The 25,452-nt window shown below is 50.9% G+C and overlaps 10 protein-coding genes across 10 annotated transcripts; 4 read left to right on the top strand and 6 right to left on the bottom strand.

The window, feature by feature from the left end:
- Positions 1-891: 891 nt before the first annotated feature.
- On the bottom strand, positions 892-4,663 carry M436DRAFT_40919 (uncharacterized protein; the record flags this gene model as incomplete). The annotated part of the gene is made up of 3 exons (XM_013573978.1): positions 892-2,537; positions 2,583-4,117; positions 4,164-4,663. The coding sequence occupies 3 exons, from the start codon at positions 4,661-4,663 to the stop codon at positions 892-894; spliced, it is 3,681 nt and encodes a 1,226-aa protein (XP_013429432.1).
- A 1,121-nt stretch (positions 4,664-5,784) lies between these two features.
- Positions 5,785-7,028, top strand: M436DRAFT_40870 (uncharacterized protein; the record flags this gene model as incomplete). The annotated part of the gene is made up of 3 exons (XM_013573968.1): positions 5,785-5,894; positions 5,957-6,051; positions 6,115-7,028. 3 exons carry the CDS (start codon positions 5,785-5,787, stop codon positions 7,026-7,028), a joined length of 1,119 nt encoding a protein of 372 aa, XP_013429422.1.
- A 276-nt stretch (positions 7,029-7,304) lies between these two features.
- Positions 7,305-8,207, bottom strand: M436DRAFT_41426 (DUF1749-domain-containing protein; the record flags this gene model as incomplete). The annotated part of the gene is made up of 1 exon (XM_013574068.1): positions 7,305-8,207. The coding sequence occupies one exon, from the start codon at positions 8,205-8,207 to the stop codon at positions 7,305-7,307; it is 903 nt and encodes a 300-aa protein (XP_013429522.1).
- A 1,414-nt stretch (positions 8,208-9,621) lies between these two features.
- On the bottom strand, positions 9,622-11,918 carry M436DRAFT_71130 (Pkinase-domain-containing protein; the record flags this gene model as incomplete). Its single annotated transcript, XM_013574355.1, has 5 exons — positions 9,622-10,371; positions 10,423-10,973; positions 11,030-11,543; positions 11,602-11,671; positions 11,740-11,918. The coding sequence occupies 5 exons, from the start codon at positions 11,916-11,918 to the stop codon at positions 9,622-9,624; spliced, it is 2,064 nt and encodes a 687-aa protein (XP_013429809.1).
- Positions 11,919-12,270: 352 nt separating this feature from the next.
- M436DRAFT_62050 (putative TRAPP complex subunit) lies at positions 12,271-12,964 on the top strand (the record flags this gene model as incomplete). Its single annotated transcript, XM_013574259.1, has 4 exons — positions 12,271-12,307; positions 12,360-12,573; positions 12,646-12,880; positions 12,941-12,964. 4 exons carry the CDS (start codon positions 12,271-12,273, stop codon positions 12,962-12,964), a joined length of 510 nt encoding a protein of 169 aa, XP_013429713.1.
- Positions 12,965-13,491: 527 nt separating this feature from the next.
- Positions 13,492-14,731, bottom strand: M436DRAFT_71132 (P-loop containing nucleoside triphosphate hydrolase protein; the record flags this gene model as incomplete). Its single annotated transcript, XM_013574356.1, has 2 exons — positions 13,492-14,545; positions 14,595-14,731. 2 exons carry the CDS (start codon positions 14,729-14,731, stop codon positions 13,492-13,494), a joined length of 1,191 nt encoding a protein of 396 aa, XP_013429810.1.
- Positions 14,732-14,987: 256 nt separating this feature from the next.
- Positions 14,988-16,756, top strand: M436DRAFT_41642 (putative eukaryotic translation initiation factor 3, gamma subunit; the record flags this gene model as incomplete). The annotated part of the gene is made up of 2 exons (XM_013574105.1): positions 14,988-15,073; positions 15,136-16,756. 2 exons carry the CDS (start codon positions 14,988-14,990, stop codon positions 16,754-16,756), a joined length of 1,707 nt encoding a protein of 568 aa, XP_013429559.1.
- Positions 16,757-17,522: 766 nt separating this feature from the next.
- On the top strand, positions 17,523-18,872 carry M436DRAFT_71134 (uncharacterized protein; the record flags this gene model as incomplete). The annotated part of the gene is made up of 1 exon (XM_013574357.1): positions 17,523-18,872. One exon carries the CDS (start codon positions 17,523-17,525, stop codon positions 18,870-18,872), a length of 1,350 nt encoding a protein of 449 aa, XP_013429811.1.
- Positions 18,873-19,159: 287 nt separating this feature from the next.
- On the bottom strand, positions 19,160-19,846 carry M436DRAFT_62054 (uncharacterized protein; the record flags this gene model as incomplete). Its single annotated transcript, XM_013574260.1, has 2 exons — positions 19,160-19,220; positions 19,278-19,846. The coding sequence occupies 2 exons, from the start codon at positions 19,844-19,846 to the stop codon at positions 19,160-19,162; spliced, it is 630 nt and encodes a 209-aa protein (XP_013429714.1).
- A 1,484-nt stretch (positions 19,847-21,330) lies between these two features.
- On the bottom strand, positions 21,331-25,242 carry M436DRAFT_40848 (RNI-like protein; the record flags this gene model as incomplete). Its single annotated transcript, XM_013573963.1, has 2 exons — positions 21,331-21,968; positions 22,119-25,242. 2 exons carry the CDS (start codon positions 25,240-25,242, stop codon positions 21,331-21,333), a joined length of 3,762 nt encoding a protein of 1,253 aa, XP_013429417.1.
- Between the last annotated feature and the right edge of the window lie 210 nt (positions 25,243-25,452).

Here is a 25,452-nt window from a genome sequence, read left to right on the forward strand (position 1 = left end):
ACATGTCCGTGCAAGTTTGCGCGTGGTTGATCGCGCGTGTTAAAGGACGATGGCGGTCAAGGCCACCCCTGCAGCACGGTAAAGCTTGGTTTCGGTCACACAGCAGTCCCTGGATCTGGACGAGACAGCAACAGTTGACGCCGAATCTGGCTGGCTGTTTTTAGACATCGATCTGTCTCCTGTTTCTCCTTTAACTTGCATAGCCTGCCAATCCGTGTCAAGTGTTATTGGGTATTTGCTTTCAGGCCGTGATCAATATTGTGCAGCTGGCCTGGCAGAGTCATGACTTACGGCGCATCCACACTGGCACCGCTGCAGTCGATACCCGCTCAAAGCTATTTTCCGTGGTGCATGCATAGAAGCAAACGATTTCCTGGATGCGTCCAATCAATGATCAGAAGTGAGGTAGCGGTCGAAAAAGGAGATGCACAAGCCTCGGAAGGCGGCACGTCTGTGCTTCAGGAGTGGATGTAACAAAGAAGCGATCTTTGTGCCGTACTTCCTTGCCTTTCTTGTCGCACTGGCTATCAGAAGTGTTGCTCAATTTTGTTAACTTCAGCATGCACTGTTGGAAAGATGTTTGCCATATCTGAACAAGTTTTTGTCCATGAACGTTGGTTGGTAAGACATGAATGAACGACAAGTCGTGTGAAGGTGTAGAAGCTTGGACCTCTAGATCTGCCGGCATCCACATTCGGGCCACGGGGCTGCTGGAGCTCAGTCGCTAACATGAAACACTGGCTTCTGTTTGAGACCTGTAACACCTGAATCTTGACTCGCAGGTTACATGTATTGTTGTACATTCTGAGCCGCCGACCTGAGTTCGCTATTGTCTCTCGAGACGCCTGTGTCGCAATGACAATGGCGCTTTCAATAGCAGTCTTTCACAACTCAGTCTATCACCGCGTCCTTGCGCATGGCTCGCAAGTCTTGTTTGGTAAGAATTTGCACAAGGGGTTCCCTCTCGATTCCGATGTGAGGTTTTCCATCTGTACCCACAAATCTCCCGAACCCGTATGTTTGCTCCAATCCTTTGACGTATGAATTGCGCTCCTTCTCAGACATGCCTGATGTCTCAGCAAGATCTACTAATGCATGACTTGCGGCGAAAAAGGCTATCTGACTTGCAAGTGTTGTTGGCATACGCGGAAGGATCCTCCACGGTCGACGAATGTACAGAACCAGTGTGACCAAGAAGAACACAGCCAAGATGACCACGGCGACAAAGAGCATCTCTTCTTGAGCGAATATCCTGGTCTCGGGCCCCATAGACACGCCTGTGAGAGTTGTCGTGTCGCTGGACGGGCACAGAATCTTGTCAATGTTGTTGGCAAGGGTGATTGCGAACAGTTTCGAATACAACAAATCCAACAGCGGTGCAACTTCTTCGAAAGGAGGTGGTGACAACACAGGATCCAGGAAAGCCGTGCTGTTGGTCGTTTGTGCCATGAGATAGTTGATGAAGTTGCTGGGGTAGCTGTCGTTGTGCCAGCTCGGGTTTGTGATATGCGATAAACCCACTAGGCTGGTAGCATCCAGAACCTTATGTACGGAGTTGACGACACCCATGTCATCTGGCTCAAAAACGTGTTCCGGGATACCGGTCGTGGAGTTTAACGGAGTAGAGAACAACACATTTCCTTTCAAGTCGACTGTAACTTCGCGGACATCGACTTGAAGCGCAGGCATACAACCAACCCAGGAGGCATTAAGAGGGCCACTGTCAGGCGCTTTGGAGGCTCTCGTCCAGCCCGCCATGACTTTGAGATCACAATACTCGGGACCTTGTTCGCTTTGATCTGACGAGGCAAAGCTCACATGTTCGATAGCCTGTGGCGTATTATTGTGTGCGCTCGTGAAACTTGCCCAAAGGCCGAGATCACATGTGATTCTTCCATCGGGTGTTTTCAATGTCAAGTCACGGCCATTCGTTACCTGACGCATCGGGAAACAATGCAGTGATGCTTTGACTGCAGGTGTCGCGGCTTTACGTTGCGTTATGTTAGCAGCCGATGGCACGTATGGTTCGAATGGGAGATAGAAATATTGGCCGTCTGTCCATGGCGGCAGCGGTGTATCAGCCGTGAGGTTCGATGATGCGACATAGTACGAGTCGTAGGATGGTCGATTCCTCGACAAACTTTCATTACCTATGCTGGTCCCGTTCAGCGGGAACTGATGAGTGGCCATAAAGTCGGTATTCTGAGAAATCAGTACACTCGATTCGGTCAGTAAGCCACTGAAGGCGACAGAGAGGACGTTTGCCAATATAGTCATCAAGGAAACAAAAGCCAGTCCAATATGTTTGTTCTTGAGAGCCCGGAAGACCACGGCCTGCGGTGGCAGAGACGCATAGTTGAGAGTGATCGATCGTCCTGGCTTCTCGTGGCCTCGTCGGAGCTGCTCGTATGGCTGAAGCATGCACAATGTGCTTGTGATCATTGTGAATATCGGCTCGAAAGATGCTCCAACAACCATAGGTAGATAGTTCTTCAGCAGTTGGTTGACAAAGAGTGACTTTGATGGTAAAGGTAGACCTATGGCTGTCAGCAAATACGAATTATGGTTGCGTCAGAACATACCATTATTTGTCTGTATTCGGACATAAACATACACCAACGCGCACGAAAGCCCGGCCTGGAGGGACATAAACCAGAATCCGAAAGTCCACGACAGTTCCATGGGCAGCGTGAGCTTCGGCTTCGATGGTTGTCGAAACAGTGTGCTCGAAGACCGGTCATCAGATTTTGTAAAGCATATAGTTGGCCCTTGATTAAGTCGGGAGATCGTTAGCCCAAACTGAGCGTCGTTGTACATAGTGCTCAAATCTTCAGTAGTTGTACAATCGTCCCCAGACATTTTTTCTATCAGACGGCAGTCGCCACTTGATAAAGCCATTAGAGAAGCAATACTTGCAGGCTCGAACGAGAGCTTGTTTCTCGTAAAGAGTGATAGAAGAAATACCACGAAAGCAGCAGTCGCTGTGAACGCGATCATAGTTTCTACCACATAGACGAAAGCAGGAACCATGATGATAGTCTGGGTGCTGTAACGACGGCTACCCAGCACTGTTGTACTGATGTTAAGAGCTGGGTGTAAAACATTTGACAAGCGTCGTGCGAACAGAAGGCGATAGGCTGCTTGATAAGAGTCTTTCAATACCTCTGCGTCGAGGTACTCGGCCATCGGACGCTGGTATGTTCCGAGTGCGAAAGTTGCCATGTTGGAGAGGTATGCGGATTGTGGATCCCACACTAATTTCGGGAACTCGTGACAAAGTCGATCATATGGTGAAGGCCAACCTCCTCCGATACCTACATCAGGATATGTTCCACGATTCGCATTCTTATCAGAACCCTGACTGAGTCCCCACTCAAAATCTGTGACGTTGAAAAAGTCCATAGGCAACGCCGTCTTGGGGCCGGTAGGCACAATCTCCAGAACGCCCATAGCTGGGACAGACACAGTCGCTTCAACATCTTGTTGGTAATATGAGGAAGTACACCATAGAGTGGCTTCCTCTTTTGGAACGGTTGCTATCTCGTTGAGAGCCAGATTGGCTTGTCGCTGTTGACCTCGAGACCAACGGACAAGCAACGTTTGGTTGGCGTCGTCGGGACACGACCCCAGTAGGTATGAGTCCATACTTTCTTCGTACCAGTATCCCACGTAGAGGCTGTAGTATTCATCGTCCTTAATCTTTGGTGGCAAAGCCATATTCTGTGCAGAGTAATGGCACCCATTTGAGCTGGAGAGGCTACCATTGTCCCTCTCGCACTGAAGGTCGACTGAGTAAAAGCGAGTCGATGCAGTCCAAGTCTCGGAAGACTCTATCTTCCCTACGGTTCCCAAAAGGCCAAAAGGGGCAAGTAGGCCTTGTGGACTCATGAAAGGGGGCAGGGTTTCGTTCAGCCACGCAATGTTATAAACCGATTGTGCGTATTCAGCAGTCAAGCTGGACTCCTGCTCTCGTGAAGAGAGGTAAGACGTCGATCTTGCCATTACAATTGGAATAGTTTTTTCGATTGTTCTCGTCGCGAACATACTTGATTGCAAAGGTGTCAGACCCCAGTGAATTATCACAACTGCTAGAGACGCCGAGAAGACTGGCCAGTGTCTTTACAGCATTAGTGAGGTTCCTTGCATGAGAGTGGTGATCATACCGTCGTTTGGCTGCAGCGAACAACACCAAGGCTACAAAATCGAAAGGGTAGTGGAGCAGGAGCGAATCAGTTCCACGTGCTCCGCGCTCTTTGGAGAGTTCCAGGAATGGTTGCAGCCTTCTAACATCGAGATCAAGCCAAGCCCAGGCGAAACTGAGCAACAGCGACACTATTGTCGGCAGATAGAGGTAGGGAAACTTCTGGTCCAGAGGAAGATCTATGATTCTAGAGGCAAACAAGATTCCAGTGTCTCGATTACTGCGTTCCAGATAAATCTGCAGGATAGCTATCAGTGCTCCAGAAGCCAAGATGGTTGGTACAAGAAAGTATGCTTTATGAGTCCATGGCTTCCATGACTTTTTGGCTGTTAACGTGAACAAGGCCTGCTTGTTATCGTCCGTTCGGACCGAAAGTTCTTCAGACTGCTCAGAGACTTTGGACCGCAGTGAATTGCTTTCCTGAGCTCTGGTCGAATCATTAGTAAATGGTATCGAGGGCATGACTTCGAAATTGAATCGATAGGTATCAGAAGTCTCAATCGAGAACCAAAATGGCGTTCCTTCGCCATCTTGAAGTGTTCTTCGTCTTCTCATGGACACTCATCGCGAAATTGGAGATGTAAACCCATGCTGCAGGTAGCCGCCGTACTGAACGCCACCATAGTGACGAGCCAATGCGCGTAATCAGATTGACGTGCTGTGCAGTTCCTGGCGGCTAATATGCTATGTTTACTACAGATATATTGTTGACCGACTAGGGACATACGCGTATGCAGTCTTTGAACGCGTTACCCGTGGATTTCTGTTTCTCTCAGATGATGGCGAGACCATACTTTTCTGGTTTTTCCCTTAGCGAGGGATGTTCGTGACATTGGAGTGCTGAGACGGACAATTCTTCGACGAGATAGGTTTGCTCAATAGAAGTGGCTCTTTGCAATGTAAGAGTGTACGCAGCATTACACGTGCCTTCCTGAGATAGACGCCACGCGCGGCTGGAGTCAATGTACTCAGGAAATACTGTCCATCACATGTCTGCATTAAATGTGTCCGACGCACTTAGAGATGTGATCTGAAGAGCATCCGAGATGCGGCGCGGTTTTCCCAGACGGTGACGCCGAGGACCCAAGATTGTAAGCGCCCAAGGCTCGTTTCCAAGACACATGCATACTATCATCGTCCATGCTGGTCGAGAATGTCAGGCCAGTGAGAATGAGAACGACGAACATGCAACGCGAGAGCTGAGTCTCAGAAGGGGGCACGAGTATCTGAGCTGGATATCAAGTCTCGGTTGAGTCTTCCCTGGAAGGAAGGCGCTGTAAGTGAGAACGAAAAGAGCATTCAACACAGCTCCCTCGAGCAGCCCAAGCCCACCTTACAGTTCCTACTTTGTCGACGCTATCCCCCACAGGATACGTTCACTTTTCGCAGCATAATATAATGCAAGTTCATGTTGTAGGCGACTGAACATCGGGTAGTGTGCGAAGCTATGACCACCTTGCGCCAAGATTTTCCTGGCTGAGCTAAGCGAGAAGCCGCACCCCCCGACATTTGCAAACTCTTCAGCGCTTTGCATCTTCTCTCTTTGAATCGACGACAGCGACGAACAATCCACGACCGCCAAAATGACCAGCAGACCCACGGTTTCCATCATCTCCGCCGACGGCAAGGCCGGCGAGGCTAGCCACCCCCTCCCCAATGTCTTCAAGGCTCCCATCCGTCCCGACATTGTTCAGTACGATTGAACCCGCGCCCGCGACTCCGCCAATGGACAATTGACTGATACAATCCGCGCAGGTCCGTCCACACTGGTATGGCCAAGAACAAGAGACAGCCCTACGCCGTGAGCGAGAAGGCTGGCCACCAGACCTCTGCTGAGTCCTGGGGTACCGGTACGTTTTGAGAGCAAAAATCGGATCGCCAACAACACCGCTCCTAACACAATGTTTCCTCAGGCCGTGCTGTTGCCCGTATCCCCCGTGTCTCCGGTGGTGGTACTCACCGTGCCGGTCAGGCCGCCTTCGGTAACATGTGCCGTTCCGGTCGCATGTTCGCCCCCACCAAGGTCTGGCGCAAGTGGCAGCAGAAGATCAACCTTGGCCAGAAGCGTTTCGCTACCGCCTCTGCCATCGCTGCCTCTTCTTCCGCCGCTCTCTTGATGGCCCGTGGTCACCAGGTCGCCACCGTTCCTGAGGTTCCTCTCGTCGTCAACTCGACCGCCTTCAGCAACGCTGCCATCACCAAGACCTCCGCTGCCGTCGCCCTCCTCAAGGCCGTCGGTGCCGGTGCCGACCTCGAGAAGGTCAAGGCTTCCAAGAAGCTCCGCGCCGGTAAGGGTAAGCTGAGAAACCGCCGCCACCGCCAGCGCCGTGGTCCCCTCGTTGTCTACAACCCCAGCGAGGATGGCAAGGAGCTCGTTACCGCTTTCCGCAACATCCCCGGTGTTGAGACTTGCACTGTCTTCTCCCTCAACCTCCTCCAGCTCGCCCCTGGTGGTCACCTCGGCCGTTTCATCGTCTGGACCTCTTCCGCTTTCCAGGCTCTTGACAAGATCTACGGCTCCACCACTGAGGCCTCTGCCCTCAAGAAGGACTTCCTTCTTCCCCAGAACTCTGTTGCCCAGCCCGACATTGTCAAGCTCATCAACTCCACTGAGGTCCAGTCTGTCCTCCGCCCCGCCAAGGGTGGTGCCATCCAGAAGCGCACCAACGTCCAGAAGAAGAACCCTCTGCGCAACAAGCAGGTCCTTCTCCGCCTCAACCCTTACGCCACTGCCTTCTCCAAGGCTGGTCTTGGTCAGAAGAAGGCCGAGGACGGCAAGCCCGTCGCTCCCGCTTCCGAGTTCAAGACTCTTCTCCACGAGAACTAAGTGTTTGTTCCTGGGATTGTTGGTCGGAATGTGATGAGATGAAATTTATGGCTTGGGAAGGGATTAAAAGTAGCTCTACCAGTCAATTTCTCAAAAGAAAAGAAAATTTTTCGCTCCCACACCCATCTTCTCATACTGTATGTGATTGTTGTTGTGTCAGTATTGATGTGCTTCTTGACTTTTATGTCTTTGCAAGGATTTCCAAGATATCGTGTCTAGATATATCGTTTTTTTTTTTTGAGCTGTGACATCGATTCATGCATTCTAGTCATACATTTAAATGCTGCTCAAGAATTTACCAACTCTCTTGACCAGCTCATCAACAACCTCCTGATCATCCCCGTTCAAATTATGACTAGCACCCCCCAGCAACTCCTTACTCTGCTCATCCACCTTGCCCTTCACAAACGGAATCCACCTATTCACCAAAGCCTTCCTATCCACCGACTTCGGCACATACTCATCTTCCTCTCCATACAAGATCAGCAGCGGTTTGTTCACTCTGCCAAATGTATTTTGCAATTGAGCATCACTCAGGTCAGAAGAAAAGTAATCGTCCTCACCGCCTTCGCAAGCTAGTGACACCCAGCGGCGTGCGCTCACTGGGTTTCTGCCAAAGTTCGAGGCAGTGAGGGAGAGAGGGAGTATGTTTTCGCCTGTGCCATTGCTGCACCAGTCCTTTGCTGTGGCGTTTGTGGAGGCCAGTTCAGAGGCAGGCATGTCCATGGCAATGGCTTCTCTATCGCTAACGGAAGCTTGTAAAATGCTGCCATCGACAAGCTCTCTGTGATTCCAATTGCTCACCGGAGAAGCAAAGTAATGCAGGCAATCCTGGCAACCGGTGGAGTGACCCATAATCACCACTTTTTGCTTTCCTAGAGTGCGGAAATGGGATACTAGAGAGGAAATCTCGGCGACGTCTTGGGAGAGGGAGGAAGTGCCCCAGCCACTGCCTGCTGAGGAGAGATTGGCTTGGGCGAGTGACCATGAGGGAGGTAGAGAGGTAGCGAGAGTGTATACGTAGGAGACACTGTGGTATGTATCCGTGAGGCCGCCGATCCAGAGAAGTAGGTTGCGAGGTTGTGGAGAGCCAGGAGAGGGTGTGATTTCAAAGGCCGAGACGGGGTGGACGTGGTGTAGGATCCCGGGGGTGGAGGAGGGAGGTTGAGGTGGAGCCATGCTGGAGGATGAAGAACTGGAGGTGTTGCTGTGAGATGGAGAGTGCGACATTTGGTGTGAGGTAAGAGGGAACAACGAGGAAGTGGGATGGTGGGGTCTGTGAAGCTTGCGGTGGGTCCTCGAGATGTTGTCATTCAACACGATGGAGATATGAATACCGCTGGCTCCTCTGACCTATCACGTTTTCTATCGATAGAGAATCCAACATCCACGAATGACAACGCCATGTTGAGTTTGCGTAAACAAACCATGGACACGCGTCATGGTCGACCATAGCACCCTGACCCCACCATGACATCTTTAGCTCTTCGAGACACTTGGCCTGTGTACTTGCATTTCACCTATACCATTCGCATAGAGCATTTAGAATAAACAGCTGTCTACATACACACCCATAGAGCTTACCAAGACTCGCATCAAACAAACGGACAAATTCTGGGTGTCATCTCTCCAGTACATCTGATCTCAACAACACATTTCGCAAATTCCTCCTTGACCTCATTGTCTCGATTCATGCTGGCCTTACGAACCATTGAGCTATACTCACGATATACCCCTGACAACAAAACCCTCCTGAGTGTTCTGTCTCTCTAGGACAAAATCAACACCTACAACGTACACATACATCAGATACCCAAACACCTGAAACAAGACTTGATCCTAACAACTCTCGCAGACCTCCCTCTCCTCATCTCCTCACAAACCTTTGACGAAAATGAGCGACTCAAATCCCAGTATCCTCATCCTCCCACTCCTCACCTATCTTCTCTACCGCAAATACCCAAGACCCTTCCACTGCCTCTCTATGTCTTTAGCTCTCTGTTTCTGGCGATCCTCCGACCATCCAAGCATCAAACATGTTTTCGAACTGTGCAGCAAAGGTCGCAGGGATGCTGTGTTGGGCTGTAGTGGCTACATGTGGTTGTTCAGCGTAGAATTTATGGTGTATACTGTTGCTGTTATGAGCGCTATCGCAGAGGTAGAGGGTTTGCTTGAGAAGAGAAGGGGCAAGGATAGTATAGAGATGGGAAGGCTCAATGATACTGTAGAGACCAAGAGCCAAGGATACTACAGAGACGGCAAGGGAACGGAAGGATGAAACTGTGTGAAGTGGAACTCAGATGGTCTGGCCAAAGAAACTATTGGGCTAAAGAATTTCTCTGTGTGTGTATATATGTATATAAGTAGGTATGAATCTTGCTGTTTACGCAATACCTTGTATTGTGCTATGAATACAAAAAAGTCTTTCTCAGGTTCTGTTGCTCGTCCCCGTCCCACCTTAACGAAAAATTAGGAGAAAGAAGAAAAAGCCGTCGCCAACGATAATTCGAAGTCCGTTCATCAGCGAAAAAGTCCAAGTCCATCGTCCAGCGATGGACTGACGACCTCCCATGGTAAGACGACGGAAGCGGGTTCAATCATCGTTGTCCTCAGCTCCAGACTTCGCAGCCTCACTACCATCATTGCCACGGACTGCACTCGCCAAACCAGCCCATTTGCTCTTAGCACTTTGTTGCGCCGGTTCAGACGCATCGCGAATAACACTTTCATGCCCAGCAATCTCCTTGTTATTCTCAACGCGGCGAGTAAGATAGATGGTAGGTTCTCTTCCTCGTCTGCTGTGTATACGTTTCATTTCTTCTTGATAGGCCTGTTCGAAAAAGTTGCTGTCGACTGCACCAGGAGATTCGCAAACGACATGAGTTTGCGCATTGTCGTCTTGTGTTTTTTGAGAAGGGGTCGTTGAAGGTGAAGAAGTTCCGGTGCCGATGCCTAGATATGTTGTTTCAGACAACGGGTCATGAGCATGTCCTTTATGTGAAGGTCCCTTGAGAGCGCGGTCCACAGAATCTTGTTGTGCATCTTTGTCTGCATCTTCTTCATGTTCGAGGGCTTCGTGTATGGGGTTTGTTGCTGGGTCATCCATTTCTCCGGGACTGCATACCATGTCGTCTGATACCACGATATCGTGATGGATACCTTCTGCTGCGAGGACCCCTTCCATTGGTTTTCTGTCGTCGGCGTCGCTGCTGCGTGTGCGTCTGTATTTGGTTTCGATACTACCGGGAGGAGCTACTATGCGGGATGCGCGGCCGAAGAGACCATCCATTAGTTCTGGGCGTTTGCGGAAGAGGAGTTTTTTGAAGCGTTTGACGGCTTTCATCTGAGAGAGTGTTAGTGGCAAGATCGAGTTGTGATGAAGGCTTGTACGTACCACAACCAAAAGATGCTTCATATTGCCCGTGATGGCGCGATTCATCTCCTCTTCAGTCGGTGTGTCAACCATGTCGGCACAATTCTCTTCCGCAGAGAGCAATGGATCCTCTCCATTTTTGGTGACCCATGGATGCGTCCTGAGTTCCTCCATCTTGATCCTGCGTTCGGGATCCTTCTCCAGAATCCTACGAATAAGATCTTCAAAAGTCGAGTTTTGTTCCTCGGGTAATGTAAATCCGTCAGAGCGAATGGCTTGGTACATATCAAGCAGGTGCGTCTTCTCGAATGGGATTCTACCGTATCTGAGACAGTATAGCGTGACTCCCATAGACCAGATATCAGCAGCTCGGCCAGAAACATTGCCGTGTTTGGCGACACACAGTTCTGGAGGCATGAACGCAGGCGAACCCGCAGATTTTGCTGTAGTCATATCAGACTCTTTCTCGAACATTTCCGATACACCAAAGTCGACGATCTTGAGAACGTCATCTTCGTCGATCAGACAATTGTCGGGTTTGATGTCGCGATGTACGATTCCTTGAGCGTGTACTGTATGGTGTGTTAGTCTTTGTTTGTCCGTAGACATGTGTAACCAGTTTTCTTACGATACTCGATGCCCAAAATCATATCGCGGAACCAGCATCTGCATGTCTCTTCGTCATAAGGGTCGGCTCTGTCGTCAATACCAACCTTCATGACGACGCCCTTCTTACACATCTCCAAAACCATATACAGCGAATCTTCCTCCGGGTCATCCAAGACCTCGATCAGCGCAACGAGGTTGGTATGATGCAACTTCTTCATGATCGCGATCTCTTCTTTGATCAAGTCCAACGAGTTGTTCCCTTGCGGAGCGAGTTTGTCCGCAGTGGTCATTCGGTGGAAGGGCTGTCGACGTTGATTCGGTCGTCGCAGTAGATTGGATTGGGCGCGCTTGCGCAAGCGCGATTTGGAAAACTCCTTGACGGCATATTCTTTGTCGAATTGGTCGACGGCTAGGTGGACTGCGCCGAAGGAGCCGCGGCCGATTTCTTGCTTGATGATGTATTGGTTGATCTTGTGGACGGCTGCGCCGTCGTCGTCGCTGGAGCCATGCTGTGTGCGCGCATTGAGTGTTTCCTGTGTGTTGTGCGTCAGAGTGGCTGGCGATCGGCAGATAGGAGATACGGAGTTGTACCTTGACGGTGGTTGTTCTCGAGGCGGTTCGTTTGTGGTGTCTTATGGGGCTCTGGTATGCCGGCAGGGACCTGCGCAAAGCGACGGATGCTCAGTACGATTGGACCAAGTCAAAGGCTGTTTGGTTGCAAAGCCCTACATGTGTTTGACAGCAGCAGGCCGGCCATGACTGGTGTTTGCACTGGCTAGATTGAGCGAGATAGCACGCGAGGGCAGAAGGTGAGCATTGCGGTCATGATGCTGCCCCGCTTCAGCAGCTTCAGATGATGATGATGAGCGGGCGTTGCTGGCCTCGGACGCAATCTGTGACTCTGCCATGGAAGAGAGAGTCGGCCGCGCGTGAAAACGAAAGGGTGCGTAATTCTCACAGGGAGAAAAGTCAAATGGAAAGATGCTCGTGTAACATTGCTGCTTGACTCTGATTTCTTAACAAAAATCCCAGCCTATACGTAGGCGTACGCAACGCAGATGGGACAAGGTGAACGCTAGAGGCCCGACTATCCGAACTTATCCAGAGTTTCCCTTCATGATTCGACGCGCCCTCGCTGCATCCTGCACCTGCCAAGTCTTCACAGCGTCCTTTGAGTCTCCACAATCACCTGCCAGAGGGCTAGACCGAACCACCAACAACATCCCTTGATATTGCACCAATAATTCCACTCTCATCACAATGACCGTCTACTCCTTCTACATCTTCGACAGACATAGTGCGTGTCCATGACTTCTCACGGAAAACCACATGTTCTAACAGAAACCAAGCCGAATGCATATACAGCAAACGCTGGGCCCAGCGTCCACTATCCCAATCCCTCAAAACAGCCCAACGACAATCCGGTGCCTCCACCCTCAGCGCCGACCACATCCCAGGCGTCAACACCAAAGCCCTATCAAATGAAGACGATGCAAAACTAATTTTCGGCTCCATCTTTTCTCTGCGACGAATGGTGAGGCAGTTGGGCGGTGAAGATGACAGGTAATGCCCAACCCCTTCTACCTCCTCCTTCTACCTCAGAGAAGTAAATATACTGACAAACCCATGCAACAGCTTCCTCTCCTACCGCACCGGAGAATACAAACTCCATTACTTCGAAACAGCAACGAATCTAAAGTTTGTAATGCTCACGGATACACGTATAGCGAGTATGCGTACAGTACTCTATCAAATCTGGGCAAACCTCTACGTCGAATACGTGGTCAAGAGCCCCATATCGCCTGTTGAACACACCGGTGGCGTGGGAGTTGCGAATGAGTTGTTTGAAGGTGCTTTGGAGAGCTTCATTGTATGTTTCTTGAGTTATGCTTGGAAGGTTTTGGGCTCTGTGCTAACGAGAAGTTTGCAGAATACCGTGTTTCCTCCTTCTTGAGCATGGGCTTGAGGACATAAGACACCGCTGGAGAATCAAACCAAAGAGCAGAAGAGGACTCGGCCGAGAGCTGGCAATAAGCTTCGGCTCGATTGCGCTTCGGATTCCTTCCCGTCATGTTCATGCCAGGATTTCGTCCTCAACGGCTCGGCTGAACTTGGACAACCCTTCTCGCTCCTCGACGGATCTGGTGACGTGTGGGATCATGGCACGTCTACAGCCATTTAGTGGTCGCCAAACCTGGGTTAATTTCAACGGCAGAAGGATCGGTTGACACACATTGCGGATCCAAGATGAGAGATGCGGTAGTCACGACCCGACTCTTGAACGAATGGAGATAAGCAGTACACGGCCTATCGACAAGCAAAGCTCAAGAAATGTAGGCATGCAAAAGTGGTATTTGAAGTCAATGCCAGAGCAAACATCCGACCTCCGTCTGTTTCGAGACATAGCTATACACATCCGATATGATTCCCATCTTAACTCCTTGACTCCATGCTTGACACTCTCCTAGCCGTACTTTTGGATCATTTGCTCTTATTCTCCATAATCTCGCAGCCGTTTCTGACAGTGCCGACCAGACCACCAGTCTGGAGGTTCTCACTACCACCACCACTCAGTCTGTGCTCAATCTCGGCCAGGCCTTGAAGCCATGCGACCTTTGTGTGAGCTGGGACTTCTAGGTTCGCAAGCTCTTCACCGAGAGCAGTGAGGATGTCAGCAAGAGCCAGACCTTTGTTTGCCTTGAGTGTGTTGATTGTTGCGAGACATGAAGTCACATCAGCGTTGGATAGTAGCGTGTCTCGAATGGTTGCAATGTCAGCAGGATGTGGTGCAGCGATGCAGTCGAAGATTGTTTCATTTGTGATTAGGTCGCGGTCGATCTTTGCTCCTTGGGCGGGTGCCTGACCTGGTAGATGAAGTGGCGTTGATGAAGCGTGGCAAGCTTGCAGGACGTTGAGTGCGCGACGCATGTCACCCTTTGACAATGTGACAAGAGAGTCTGTGGCGTCAGGGGCTATGTTGACGTCTTCCTTCTCGATGACGATATCGACCAGACGTCGAATATCGGCCTCCTTGAGTGGAGAGAAGCGGAAGCGAGTACAACGTGATAGCAAAGCAGGCGAGAGTTTGTGAGTGTAGTTGGCAATGATGCAGAAACGGGTGTTGGACGTGTATTTCTCCATGATTCTTCGCAGAGCCATTTGAGCAGTCGATGTCATAGCATCAGCCTCATCGAGAATGATGAGCTTGAAGTTAGCCGGACTGCTGTCGCCACCGGACTTGTCGCCAAAGGAGGTGAAGATTTGTTTTGTGCTAGAGAAGGTCTTGATCTGCTCGCGGACGACATCGATACCACGATCGTCGGAAGCGTTAAGCTCGAGGACCATCTGGCGCATATTCTTGTTCCCATAGATACGACGGGCGAGAGCAAGGACGGTCGAGGTTTTGCCGGTACCGGGAGGGCCGTAGAGTAAAAGATGGGGCAATCTGTTGCTGTCGACGAACTTGTTGATTGTCGCTAGAATGTCTTGATGACCCGAGACGTCGTCGAGAGTGTTTGGTCGATACTTCTCCACCCTGCATCATTGTTAGATTTGAGATTGAATGGTAGCAGTGCGAGACGTGCCATGGTAGTGTGTCCTGTAGCTCGACTGGCAGGTTGGCGGCGCTTCTTTTGCCCTTCTCGTTTGAGTTTGACGAGAATTGGATCGAGGACTGAGCAGCGGGCACATCAACGTCCATTTCATCTTCGTAGTCTGACATGATTGCTGATGCGTTGGACAGAGAATTGACACAGAACGAATTGTGATTGTAATTAATGTCTGCTGGGCGAGCGCAGCTGCCTTTTCGCAAGCAGACGCGTTCGAAAGCACGCGGAAGATGCACGTCACAATTTGGTCTCTAAAAGGAAAGGTCGAAAGAGTTCCTTCCCCAGATTTCCAGAGACCGCAATCCAGATCTTGTCCAAGAAAAAGTCCATCGAGCTGGACAATCTTGTCGCAACCCACCACTCTCCACCATGCACTCGCGCGTCCATGTCGGCGAGTATGTGTTACTACGCCTACCTTCAGACACCTTGAAGCTGGTCCACATAGTCCCGAACAGGTATGATCTCCCCCAATCTCTTGCCTTCATCAATGCCATCAACTAAACTCTTTGTTCCACAGTGTCATCTCAATCGGCAAATTCGGCTCATTTCCCTGCAACCTCCTCATCGGCAGACCCTACTACCTCACCTACGAAATCACCGACAAGCAATCCGACACCGATGTCTCACGCCTCCGCGTCGTCCCAGCCTCTGAGCTAAACGCCGAAGTCCTCGCCGAGGATGCTCCCTCCTCAGATAACCCCACCGAAAAGGCCGACGAGTCCTTCGATATTGTCGCTGACGATGGCTCTGTATTGCTCAAAAACAATCGCCTTACCGTTGACGATGGTTCTCGTCAGGTCCTCAGCATGGATGAGATTGAAGAGTTGAAGAAGGCTGGAACTGGCTCTGGAAGAGATATCATTGAGAAGATTCTTAAGTCGCATACGCATTTGAGTGAAAAGACGTCGTTTGCCCTGGCAAAGTATACTTTGAGGAAGCACAAAAAGTACTTGCGCAGGTTTACTGTCTTGCCTTTGAATGTGTCCATGTTGACCGAATACATGATTGCTGAGAAGGAGTCTTCGAGAGTTATGGAGCTTAGAGAGGAGTCGCTGGGCTTGGTCGGCAGCTGGGCAAACGTGCACTACCACCCTGACACAGAACCAACTCTCACGGAAGAAGGAACACAACTCGGTGGTGGAAGATGGCTAGTCGTCGACGACACTGGTGGCCTGGTTGTAGCCTCCATGGCTGAGAAGATGGGTCTCCTGTACCCTTCAAACAACGACGATGAAGAGTCAGACGACGACGAGGCCCCTGTCAAGACCGGAGCACAACAATCAGCACCCACAGAAGACGACGACGCCGACATTGAGATGCAGGAAGAGGACACCAAAGACGAGCCCACCAACGAAGAACCCACCTCACCAGAACGACCCAAAAGCAACGGCCGCAAACGCCCCATCAACAAACACAACACCAACCTCTCCTCAACAAACACACTCACCATCCTCCACGCAAACGCCCAACCGAACCTCTCCCTGCTAAAATACTTCTCCTACGACACAAACAACCCCACAGCCACCCATCCCTTACACACCCATCTCAAAACCCTCACTTGGCTACAACTACTCGACCCAACCGCGGACCCCACCTACCACGAGCCCGAAGCTCTGCCTCCCTCCGAGTTAGAAACACTCAAGTCCGGAAAGAGGGGAGCTTACTACCGCAAACGACGCCGTTGGGCAAGATGCAAGAGCATTGTGGACGAAACCCGCGCAGGAGGCTTCGACGGTTTGATCATCGCCTCACACATGTCACCAGCCACCATCCTCGCCTCAACCATGCATCTCCTCCGTGGATCAGCCCATATAGCAATCTACTCACCCACCCCGGAGCCTCTGACCGAAATCATGGACTTGTACTCTAAAGACAGAAAGGCTGCTTACCTCGATCACATCGCTGCTGATACTGTGCCTTCTGCCGAAGACTTCCCACTGGATCCAAGAATGGTGTTGGCGCCCACATTGCAGACCACGAGGATTAGACCTTGGCAGGTGTTGCCTGGACGTACGCATCCGCTCATGACGTGGAGGGGTGGTGCAGAAGGCTATTTATTCACGGCGAGGAGGGTTGTGCCTGTGGAAGGTAAGGTGGAGGCGAGGGGCAAGTATAACAAGAAGAGGAAGATTGGATAGACATGGGGAGCATAGATCAGTGGTCTGCAAAAGACTGCAAGTTGTATAGATGGTTATCAGATGAAATTTAAGTCTTTCTCAACCTATCCACTTCTCCTATCCAGGGATTACCCTTCCTGCTTTTTCTTTTCGAATTCCTCTGGAGATAGAGATTTGTTGGCTGAGGCAAATGACCTCGAATGCGCGAAGATGCGAAAGGTAGCTGCTGGCTAAGACCTTATAGCTGGAGCAATGTTCAGGCACAAGAATCGAGAGATGATCGCGGAAGTCCAATTCGAGGCCATATTCTTGACGGCGATGATGGACTGCGAAGGCGACGCTGCAAGTGTCCAGAGAGAGCTTGGATGTTGGCCGGTCAAGAAGAGGGCGAGCAGGTCGTCGGTATAGGCTGGTGATGGCCAGACCGCTGAATGGAGAAGAAGTGTCCGAAGACGGGAGTAGCCGCGCGAACGGCACGGTTGGCGGGTCAACAGGGCGTCTAGGCGTTTCGAGGCGGCGACCATGACGGATGTCAAGCTAGCGAGATGGATAATTACAACAACAAGCATCATCATGCTTGACCATCGAAATCCAGACTCGACCCGCGTTAAGGAGTGAATTTGGATGACAGTCATGTGTTTATGCACGTCGATGATTGCCTTCGACCATCAACGAGTTTGAGCAAGAAAAGGCAACCACCAACCCCGCTTCAAAGGTCCCTGGAAAGTCAACCCTATCATCTCGAAGGTCCTCTGACGCCGCACATCTTGGACTCGACCTCGACAATATGACTGTCTACTCGATGCCTTCGAGCTACCCCTTTCCGGATCAGCAGGCGGGTCGCTTGCACAGCAACATCTTTCGTCCACCGAACACTCATGGACTGTCGCATGTCGACGCTATGGCTTTCGCAGCCACGCCCTTACAAGACAAGCCCGCCTTGACAAGGAAACGATCGCGCGCAAACTCCAACAAGGCAAACACTTCAGCTTCCTACAATCACGCAGCCAAATATGATTACTCTACTCAAGCCATGAGCCCAGCTCCTCTTGCGAATGAACACTACACACTGGACTACAAGTTCGACACACCCACACTTGCAGCTGCTTCACGACACGACGATCTGACTGGAGAGAGGGACTTCCGCTGGAAATGGGATTCTGATCAATCGCCTGACCAAGACACTGCACATGTCCCGGGCTTGTTGGCTAGGGAGAGGAACGGAAAAGGCAGGACTGTCAGCTACACCAGCATGGCCAGCACTAGCGACACATCAGACACCAGAGGATGGGGAGGCTTTGCTATGAAGTTCGTAGGAGGTGTCGTAGGCAAAGTCTGGCACTTTTGTCGCGCGAATGCTTTCGCTGGCTTCTATGCTGGTTCTGGACGAGGCTATGACTTTGCGCAACCCACCCAACTTCCTACTCCACTGCCTGGACAGTACCCAACAAGCGACTTCTTTGGCGATTTTGAGCAGGACAACACCCCCGAACGCTCACTCAAGCGACAGCAGACCGAATCCGGCTGGGTCATGGTAGACGCACCTCGTCCATCCAACAACCGCAACATATCCACAGACGAGTTTACACATCTCGGCGCCACAAGAGCAAGCAACCGTCGTGCCCTCAGCTCAGTCACCCGCCGCGCCCCTTCACGTCAAACCTCCTACACCGGCTCCCCACAAGCCCAACAATCCCGCCTCGACGTCTTTAGCCAAGCCTTCGCAGACCGCTCTGCTTCCACCGCATCTACAGCAAGCACTCGGCCCACCGCATCCTCACGCCCGGCAATCATCGCACACCGCTCTCCGGTCACCACGCCCATCCGCACGACCTTTGGCTCCGACCGTCGCTCCAGCCTCACTGGCTTCAATCCCGACCGTCGCTCCAGTATCGCCAGTGCAAGTGCAAGTGCAAGTGGAAATGACAATCTCAGTCCTGATGCTCAGCGCTTTCTTCATCGTATAGAAAAGCAAGACCGCAATACTGATAAAAGTATGCGTAAACTCGATCGACAGATTCAGGACTTGATCAGGCAAGGGCAGCAAGCGCTTGGTACGAAGTTCGAGGTTGAGAGTGATGATTGTGATAGTGGGTTTAATGATGACGGGGATGATTGGGAGGATGCGAGGAGATGATTTTCTGCTTTCGGTGATGGTTTTGGCGAGGTGGGAGTCTGATTTTGGTGGGAGAGGAGAGGATGGCTAAAATGATACCCTGGGTTTTGCTTCAATGGCGTTTTTGAAAGGTTGGGAAGGGGGTGTTCTGCTTTCGATCTGACACGGCCTTTGTGGGGATCCTTCTGCTTTTACAAAACAGACGCTGCTACATACTCGTACAGTACAGTATGATACAGTCTAATTCCTTTTGATTCTCATGACCTGCTGATCAGTCAATCTTTTGCAATGGACCTTCTCATGTTCGCTCACCGTTGCACGAGGTTTGCTACACAATCCCTGGTAGAAGACACAATCACAGACTTCCATCTGTAACATAATTCGTAATCACTCTTCTAAATGCTTCCTACACTTTTCACTTCTTACGGCCTGTGCATCAATGGTTTCTCAATACCCAACTCTCTCGCGCGCGCCGTGAACTCTTTGGTGGTTGCCGTACCCTCGAACCCTTCAGGACACACCTCTTCCCAGCTCAACTTGAGCGCACACTTGCCGCACAAGTAGGACTCCAACTCAGCGATGCTAGTCCACCAGAACTTTGCCTTGTGGTCCGGGAACCCACAACTCGAGCAGCGATGTCTAACAGCCTCCAACGCAAGCTCGCAGCGATGGGTTTTCCAGGGTAAACCTGCAGCGTGCCAGCCACGTCTGAGCCAATTGTTGAAGAGTTGCTGGCGATAGACGCGCTGGCAGAGTCTGCGTCGTTGGTAGGTTGCGGCATCCTCAGCATGGCACTTGGCAGCGTAGATTGGGTCGAGGGTTTTGCGTAGGCGTCTGCGTTCGGCGCGCTTGTCCAGGTCGTCTCTGCGGTATTTTGGATCCGAGTGGTATCTCACCATGTCCACGCTAGCGATTTTGCCATTGGAGAATAGACGTATGTTTTTGACCGGTTGGGCCCCTTTAGGATGGAAGGATCTTGGAAGGCTAGCAAACATGATCGGTTTGGACTTTTATATGAAGGAAGATGTGATATGGCGATTGTAGTCAAGGAGTAGGATGGATGCGGTTGGTTGTTGCGATCGCGTTGCAGAAGTTTAGAGCCGCCCACGCATGAAGTCGCGCGAATCTGGCATCCAAGCCGCTTCGAGTAGCGACTTTTATGGTTGCGTCGAAGGCCACTCCATAGTATTATTCTGTACTCTGTTCTCCAGGTAAATTGCTTCCATGTAGAAAAGCACTCTCGATCACTTCCCCGGCCCTTGAGCTCGAGTAGAAGCGATGAAGCCTCGTCAAGATATCCTTCTCCACCACCACCACCACCACCACCGACCATCCATCCACAGTCCTCCGGCTTCTCTTCCAGAAAAATAGATATACCTCTTTCCTCCTAGGCAGATACCAAGGCATACCAGGGAACAAAAACGATGTCGACGCCCAAGAGATTCGAACTCTTGCCCCCGAAAGGATTTGATAGCTGAAGATGTAGAAAGATCATTCGAGTCAAACGCCTTAACCACTCGGCCAGAGCGCCTGGACCAGTTCACGAAACTGATAGGATTATGAGAGCGGGGCTTACCTAACATAAGTACCTCTGCTTGCGGATTGAGAAGCAGACGACTGCATCGACTGGACGAGGAGTCCTAATCGTCAGCGAAGAACATGGAAAGATTGCTAGACTCTTTGAAGAAGCGATGCAGATGAAGAATCTCTTGTTTTGGTCCAATATGATCTTGCGTTTTATCAACGCACCACAACACCGTCTCCACGTGCTACAGAGAAGACATGGTTGCGGCAAGAAGGTGGTAGGAAAGCCAGGGTAGTGACAAAGAAAGATCATATTGGCCCAGAGCGAACCCCTGATCTCATATGGCGCTCTGGCCGAGCGGGGCGGCGCTGCGCGGCTGGGATGAGTGCCCACCAGAGCACTCAAATTCTTCTCAGGAAATGTGGTATAAGATTGAGTGGGGACTGAGGGTATAGTGGAAGAATGGTTTCATGACGGGCAAGTGAGATGGTGGGTTAGAGATATGGTGCAGTTTGGATGCAATATTGGGGTCAAATATGGTAAGTTAGTGGGTTTGGCAGAGTGAAAGAAAAAGAATAGAAAAGAGATAGAAATAAGGATGCTCGGTTTCATTCAAGTGACATTCTCATTCAACATTATACACAAAAAGCGAAGGAAAAGGAAAATAGTGATGATGAAAACTCCTCACCTGGAGTTTATGCACCTTGCGTCCCAACCAGGATACCATGCCCCTTGCCTATATCACCAATCAAGCCATTGTGGTTCTCTTTTCACGAGGAGCGCCGTTTGCATCTTTCGCAGCGGGAAAAGAAAATGACAAACTCCTGAAGTGTGAAGCAAAAGAAGAAGAAGAAGAAGAAAGAAAGAAAAAAAAACAGGAAAGAGAAAAGGTAGAGGAAAAGGAAGCAGCATCCAGAACATCCCCATAGGAGGGACGAGGAGGATAAGAGCAGATCAACCAAAGAAACTCTTTTGAGTAGGCGTCTTCAGATCTCCCTGATTGATCCCCAAACCAGCCAACCCTTTAGGAGCAGGCGCACCCATCTCAAGCTCAGGACTAGGCAACTCGCTATCCTCGCCCTCAGTAGCAGCGCCCGAAGAACTGACTCCATCAACCATATCCTCAGGACTACTCATGTCGTGGCGACCCAGCAAAAACTGCTTGAAACTAACAGAAGGCTGTTCATCCTCTTCAACATCATGTCGCAACTGCAATCGTGGCGGCAAGGAAAGTCTGAGTCCCTCCTGAGCTTGCATATCGCTTTCGTTGTCTACAACACTTAGCTCTGGAAGTGCGTATCCGCCTTCGCCGAAATCAATCTCTTTCTCGACAGTAGGTGTGGAGTCCAGTCTGACTTTTTCGATGAGTTGGGATAGGGTGCCAACGCTGGTCGTGCGTTCGAAGGCTTCCTCTTCAATTTCCATTGATGTGGGTACACCGTGCATGATACAGCAGTTTCGTTCCAGATATTGTTGGAGGCGGTATTGTTGGCGGTCCCAGGATTCGGTCACTAAGCGTAAGGCGGCTTGGATGTCTTGATCGGTGAGCGAAACAGAAGGTGCAGCGATGGGTAAACTGGCAATATTGTTGACTTTGGTTTTCGAGGGTGAGAATGGGCGCGAGGATGAGAGCGGAGACGAGGCGTGACGAGGTGTGGGTGCCAGAGACGGGAAGGATGGGGGGGTTACTGAATTGCTGCGGTGGACGCTCCTCTTCATGTTGGCGAAACCTTTGCGGAAACTCGATGAAGATGAAGAAGGCGGTGGTTTGGTAAGAGGAGTAGATATTGAAGGCTTCAGGGGTGAGGTTGCAGCTGGCACTTCGTCCCGTATCTGTTTGACTTGCGTCTCTGTCTGTTTCAGAGCTGCTAGTCGACTTTCTTCCATATACGGCAGGTAGACGAGTGATGTGTTCTTGCCTAGCGAGTTGATCATGTCGGTAAAGGCTGAGAGAGGTATGTCGTTGAACTCGCAGTACAACTCTCGTAGCGTCTTATTGACCTTCAAAACTTCAGCCAGCATACTAGCACCAGGCAGACCGAGTCTCTGGTATTCAACCCGAAGGATATGCAAGCCCGTGTTGTGACGAAGGCCATTCAGTGCCTGGTTGAGACCAACACCAAATCGTGAAGTTTCCAGACGCGAGTCCTCTCCTGAGATGTCCAGTTCTTGTAAGGTGAAGTTCTCTGCAAATAGTAACTCCAGTGCACGGCTGGTGTCCTCGTTCGCATCGCTGGGTAACGTCATTCTTGAGATATCAAGAAACTGGATACTTTGGTTCTTTCTCAACGCGTTGATCAGATGCCGGAACATTGACTCTTCGCGGTACTCGATGGCGCGAAGAGAGATATGCGTAGGCGTTGAACCATCCGAAATTGCTTTGCATAGCTGGTCGTGGTCTTTAGTAATGTTGTTGTGGCTGATGTCAAGATGGAGCCCACGCGGCTCGATCGACCCCCTTTTAGTAGCGCGCATGATGGTCGCAATGTCACTGCCGGACAAATACGCAGAGTCTAAGTACAGCTCGTGGAGCGTGTCTGACTGCGGATGCTTGAGATACGTTGCAAGCGCTTGGATTGTATTCTCGTTGAGTGTTGTGCCAGTCAACCTAAGCTCTTCCAAACGCCAGGTCAGGAGAGTCTCCGCGTTGAACAATGGTTCAGCTCCTGACGTCCGGGATGCGAAAGATAGGTTGAGCTTACGGATAAAGCCAAACACACTGATCTGTCCATCAAAAACAGCTGGCGCAAGTCTTGCATGATTTCCAGAAATGTCCAACGCTTCCAGAGTGTTGTCCTGTGCGCGAAGAGAATCCAGTATTAGACTCAGTGTGCGGTCGGTCAACGAACATCTGCTCAACTCAATAGCACGGAAGTGGCATGCCTTGTCACTTGCTGCACCGACCAAGTAATCTAGATCAGTCTCACTGAGGTGAATACCATTTAATGCGATCCAGTCGACGTTTGTGGTTTGGTGCTTGCAGAGCGGAGAAAGGGCTTCGACAATGCCACATCCAATGTCCTTGACTTTAGCCTCGGAATCATCTGTGTAGTCTGGAGGCTTTGCGATAATGCATCTAGAGAAGTCCATCCTTCGGAGCTTTTTATTTGTCGCGGCCAAGGCACGAACTTCCTGGATCAGCAAGCAGGACTGGATTAGCTCTTCTGCAGTCAATCGAATTGGCGTTCCTCGTTTTGTTTTCAGGCAGACGTGCTCGGAGCCGTAGTTGTCATGAAGTCCGTTGAGTCCATCCAGCTGAACGTCAGCAAAAGAAAGCGCATTGAATGATTCGTTGTATCGCAGAGCTCGCATGACAGCCAAAAGCTCAGGCGCACTGTAGTTTTGTCGCCGCGCGTCTGCTGAAGGTAGCAGTTGGAAGCGAGGCGCATCTTCGCACACGTAGTCAATGGTATAGCGAATATTCGATGGATTAACGTCGTATGCAATGCAATATGCTGTTAGCGTGCGCTCGAAGCAACAGTGGTCTTCTGTATCTGAGTTCACTACGGGAGGCAGCTGATCGTCAATCTCTTGAGGGACGCTAAACTTGAACATGCGAGAGGCACACTCCGGACGGAGAACGTTCTCGACATGATGCAGGCGAAGGGCGATATCGTGAGAAGCCAGAGAGGCCAGGTATAAAGTCTTTGGTCGTTTGAGAGGTTGCCGGAAGGTGATTTCAAAGTGGTCGTCTGACTTACTGACTCGAAGCGCTGTCATGTTGAGGATGCCGTATGATGTGGGAACATTGTTGGCTGATAGTGAAGGTGATGAGACACGGCTAGTGGTCTTGACCAAAGGAATGACATGGACTTTGTGAATACCAATGGCCAAGAAGCAAACGGTCGATGCAATTTTGGACAAGTCGTCGGTCGAGGATCGTGATTTCGTGAATTGGCGCTGTATAACCTTGTAGATGGCATAGTTGGCAGGGTCGTAATCATTCTCGCGCTCCACAGCTCTTGCAGCATTTTTCGAGTTGACAACCGAAATTGGATTGAGGTCCTGAAGGCGAGCCTTGTTGGCGGCCTGGCGAATCGAGCGCAACCACAAGTCGCGATCTTCGGGGTCTCCGAACTGCATGACCATGGCTGAAGCCTGAGAGCCGTCTTCGTCAAGGTAGCAAACCTCAATGGCAAAGTAAGGACGGCCATCATCGAGTCTGTGAACAGCAACGATATGGCGGAGAGACACCCGACCTTCCTTGTCACCTGATGACTCGGATTGTAATGATTGTAGATCTTGAGAAGAGCCTATTGAATGGGACGAACTATGGCGGATTGTTGGGCTCCTGCCGAATGGCGGAGGGACGCTCGCGATGGTTTCGGCAGCCTTGGATTGATTCTTGTAGCGTATAATATGGGTGTCGGTCAAAACCAGGTATTCTTTCTTCTTACGAAACATGCTACTGCTGGTCTGGACTTCGCCATGGTGTAGGACTAATCTTTTTTGAGAATGGCTGGCATCGAAATCGGCCCAGTTGATGGATGGTGTTCGGCTGGAGGTGGTGGTCAAAGGAGTGTCGTCTTCGTGCATTGAGCGCATGGATCGAAGGGAACCAAAGACAGAGGATACGGGTCGGCCACCACCACTCCTGATACTCAAGCCGGGGCGTGTGACTGGCTTGGGCGAAGGTAGGGTGTTTGCCGAAGTTGGAGAGGGATCCTCATCGTGGGCCAGCTCTGGTGAAGATTCGAGATTGGTGACAAGAGTGGGGCCGCGACGCTTCTTGAGGGTTTTGGTCGAGTCGTTGTTCAGCTTGTCCGGAGAGTCGCGGGAGGTGGTAGGGTGGATCTGAGTAAAAGAGGGAATGCTGAAGAGACTGCGCCTCCGGCCGGCGTGCTCCCGACTGCTGGAACGGGGCATGACGGACGGCGCTTGGAAACAAGAAGATTACAAAGAAGAAATGTCGTGGAGAGGTCACTACTGGGGCATAGCTGGCTTAAGTCCGGAGTTCATGGCGGCGGGAGATCAGAAGGAGAGGGAAATTAGATGATCCGACACCAAGATGGGGGGGGGGATTGGCGGTACACGTCAGTGGGAGGGAGAGACCAGCATGTCGACGCAGAAGAGGCT

This window comes from Aureobasidium namibiae, assembly GCF_000721765.1.
Source record: "Aureobasidium namibiae CBS 147.97 unplaced genomic scaffold scaffold_4, whole genome shotgun sequence".
In the NCBI taxonomy this organism is placed as follows: domain Eukaryota; kingdom Fungi; phylum Ascomycota; class Dothideomycetes; order Dothideales; family Saccotheciaceae; genus Aureobasidium; species Aureobasidium namibiae.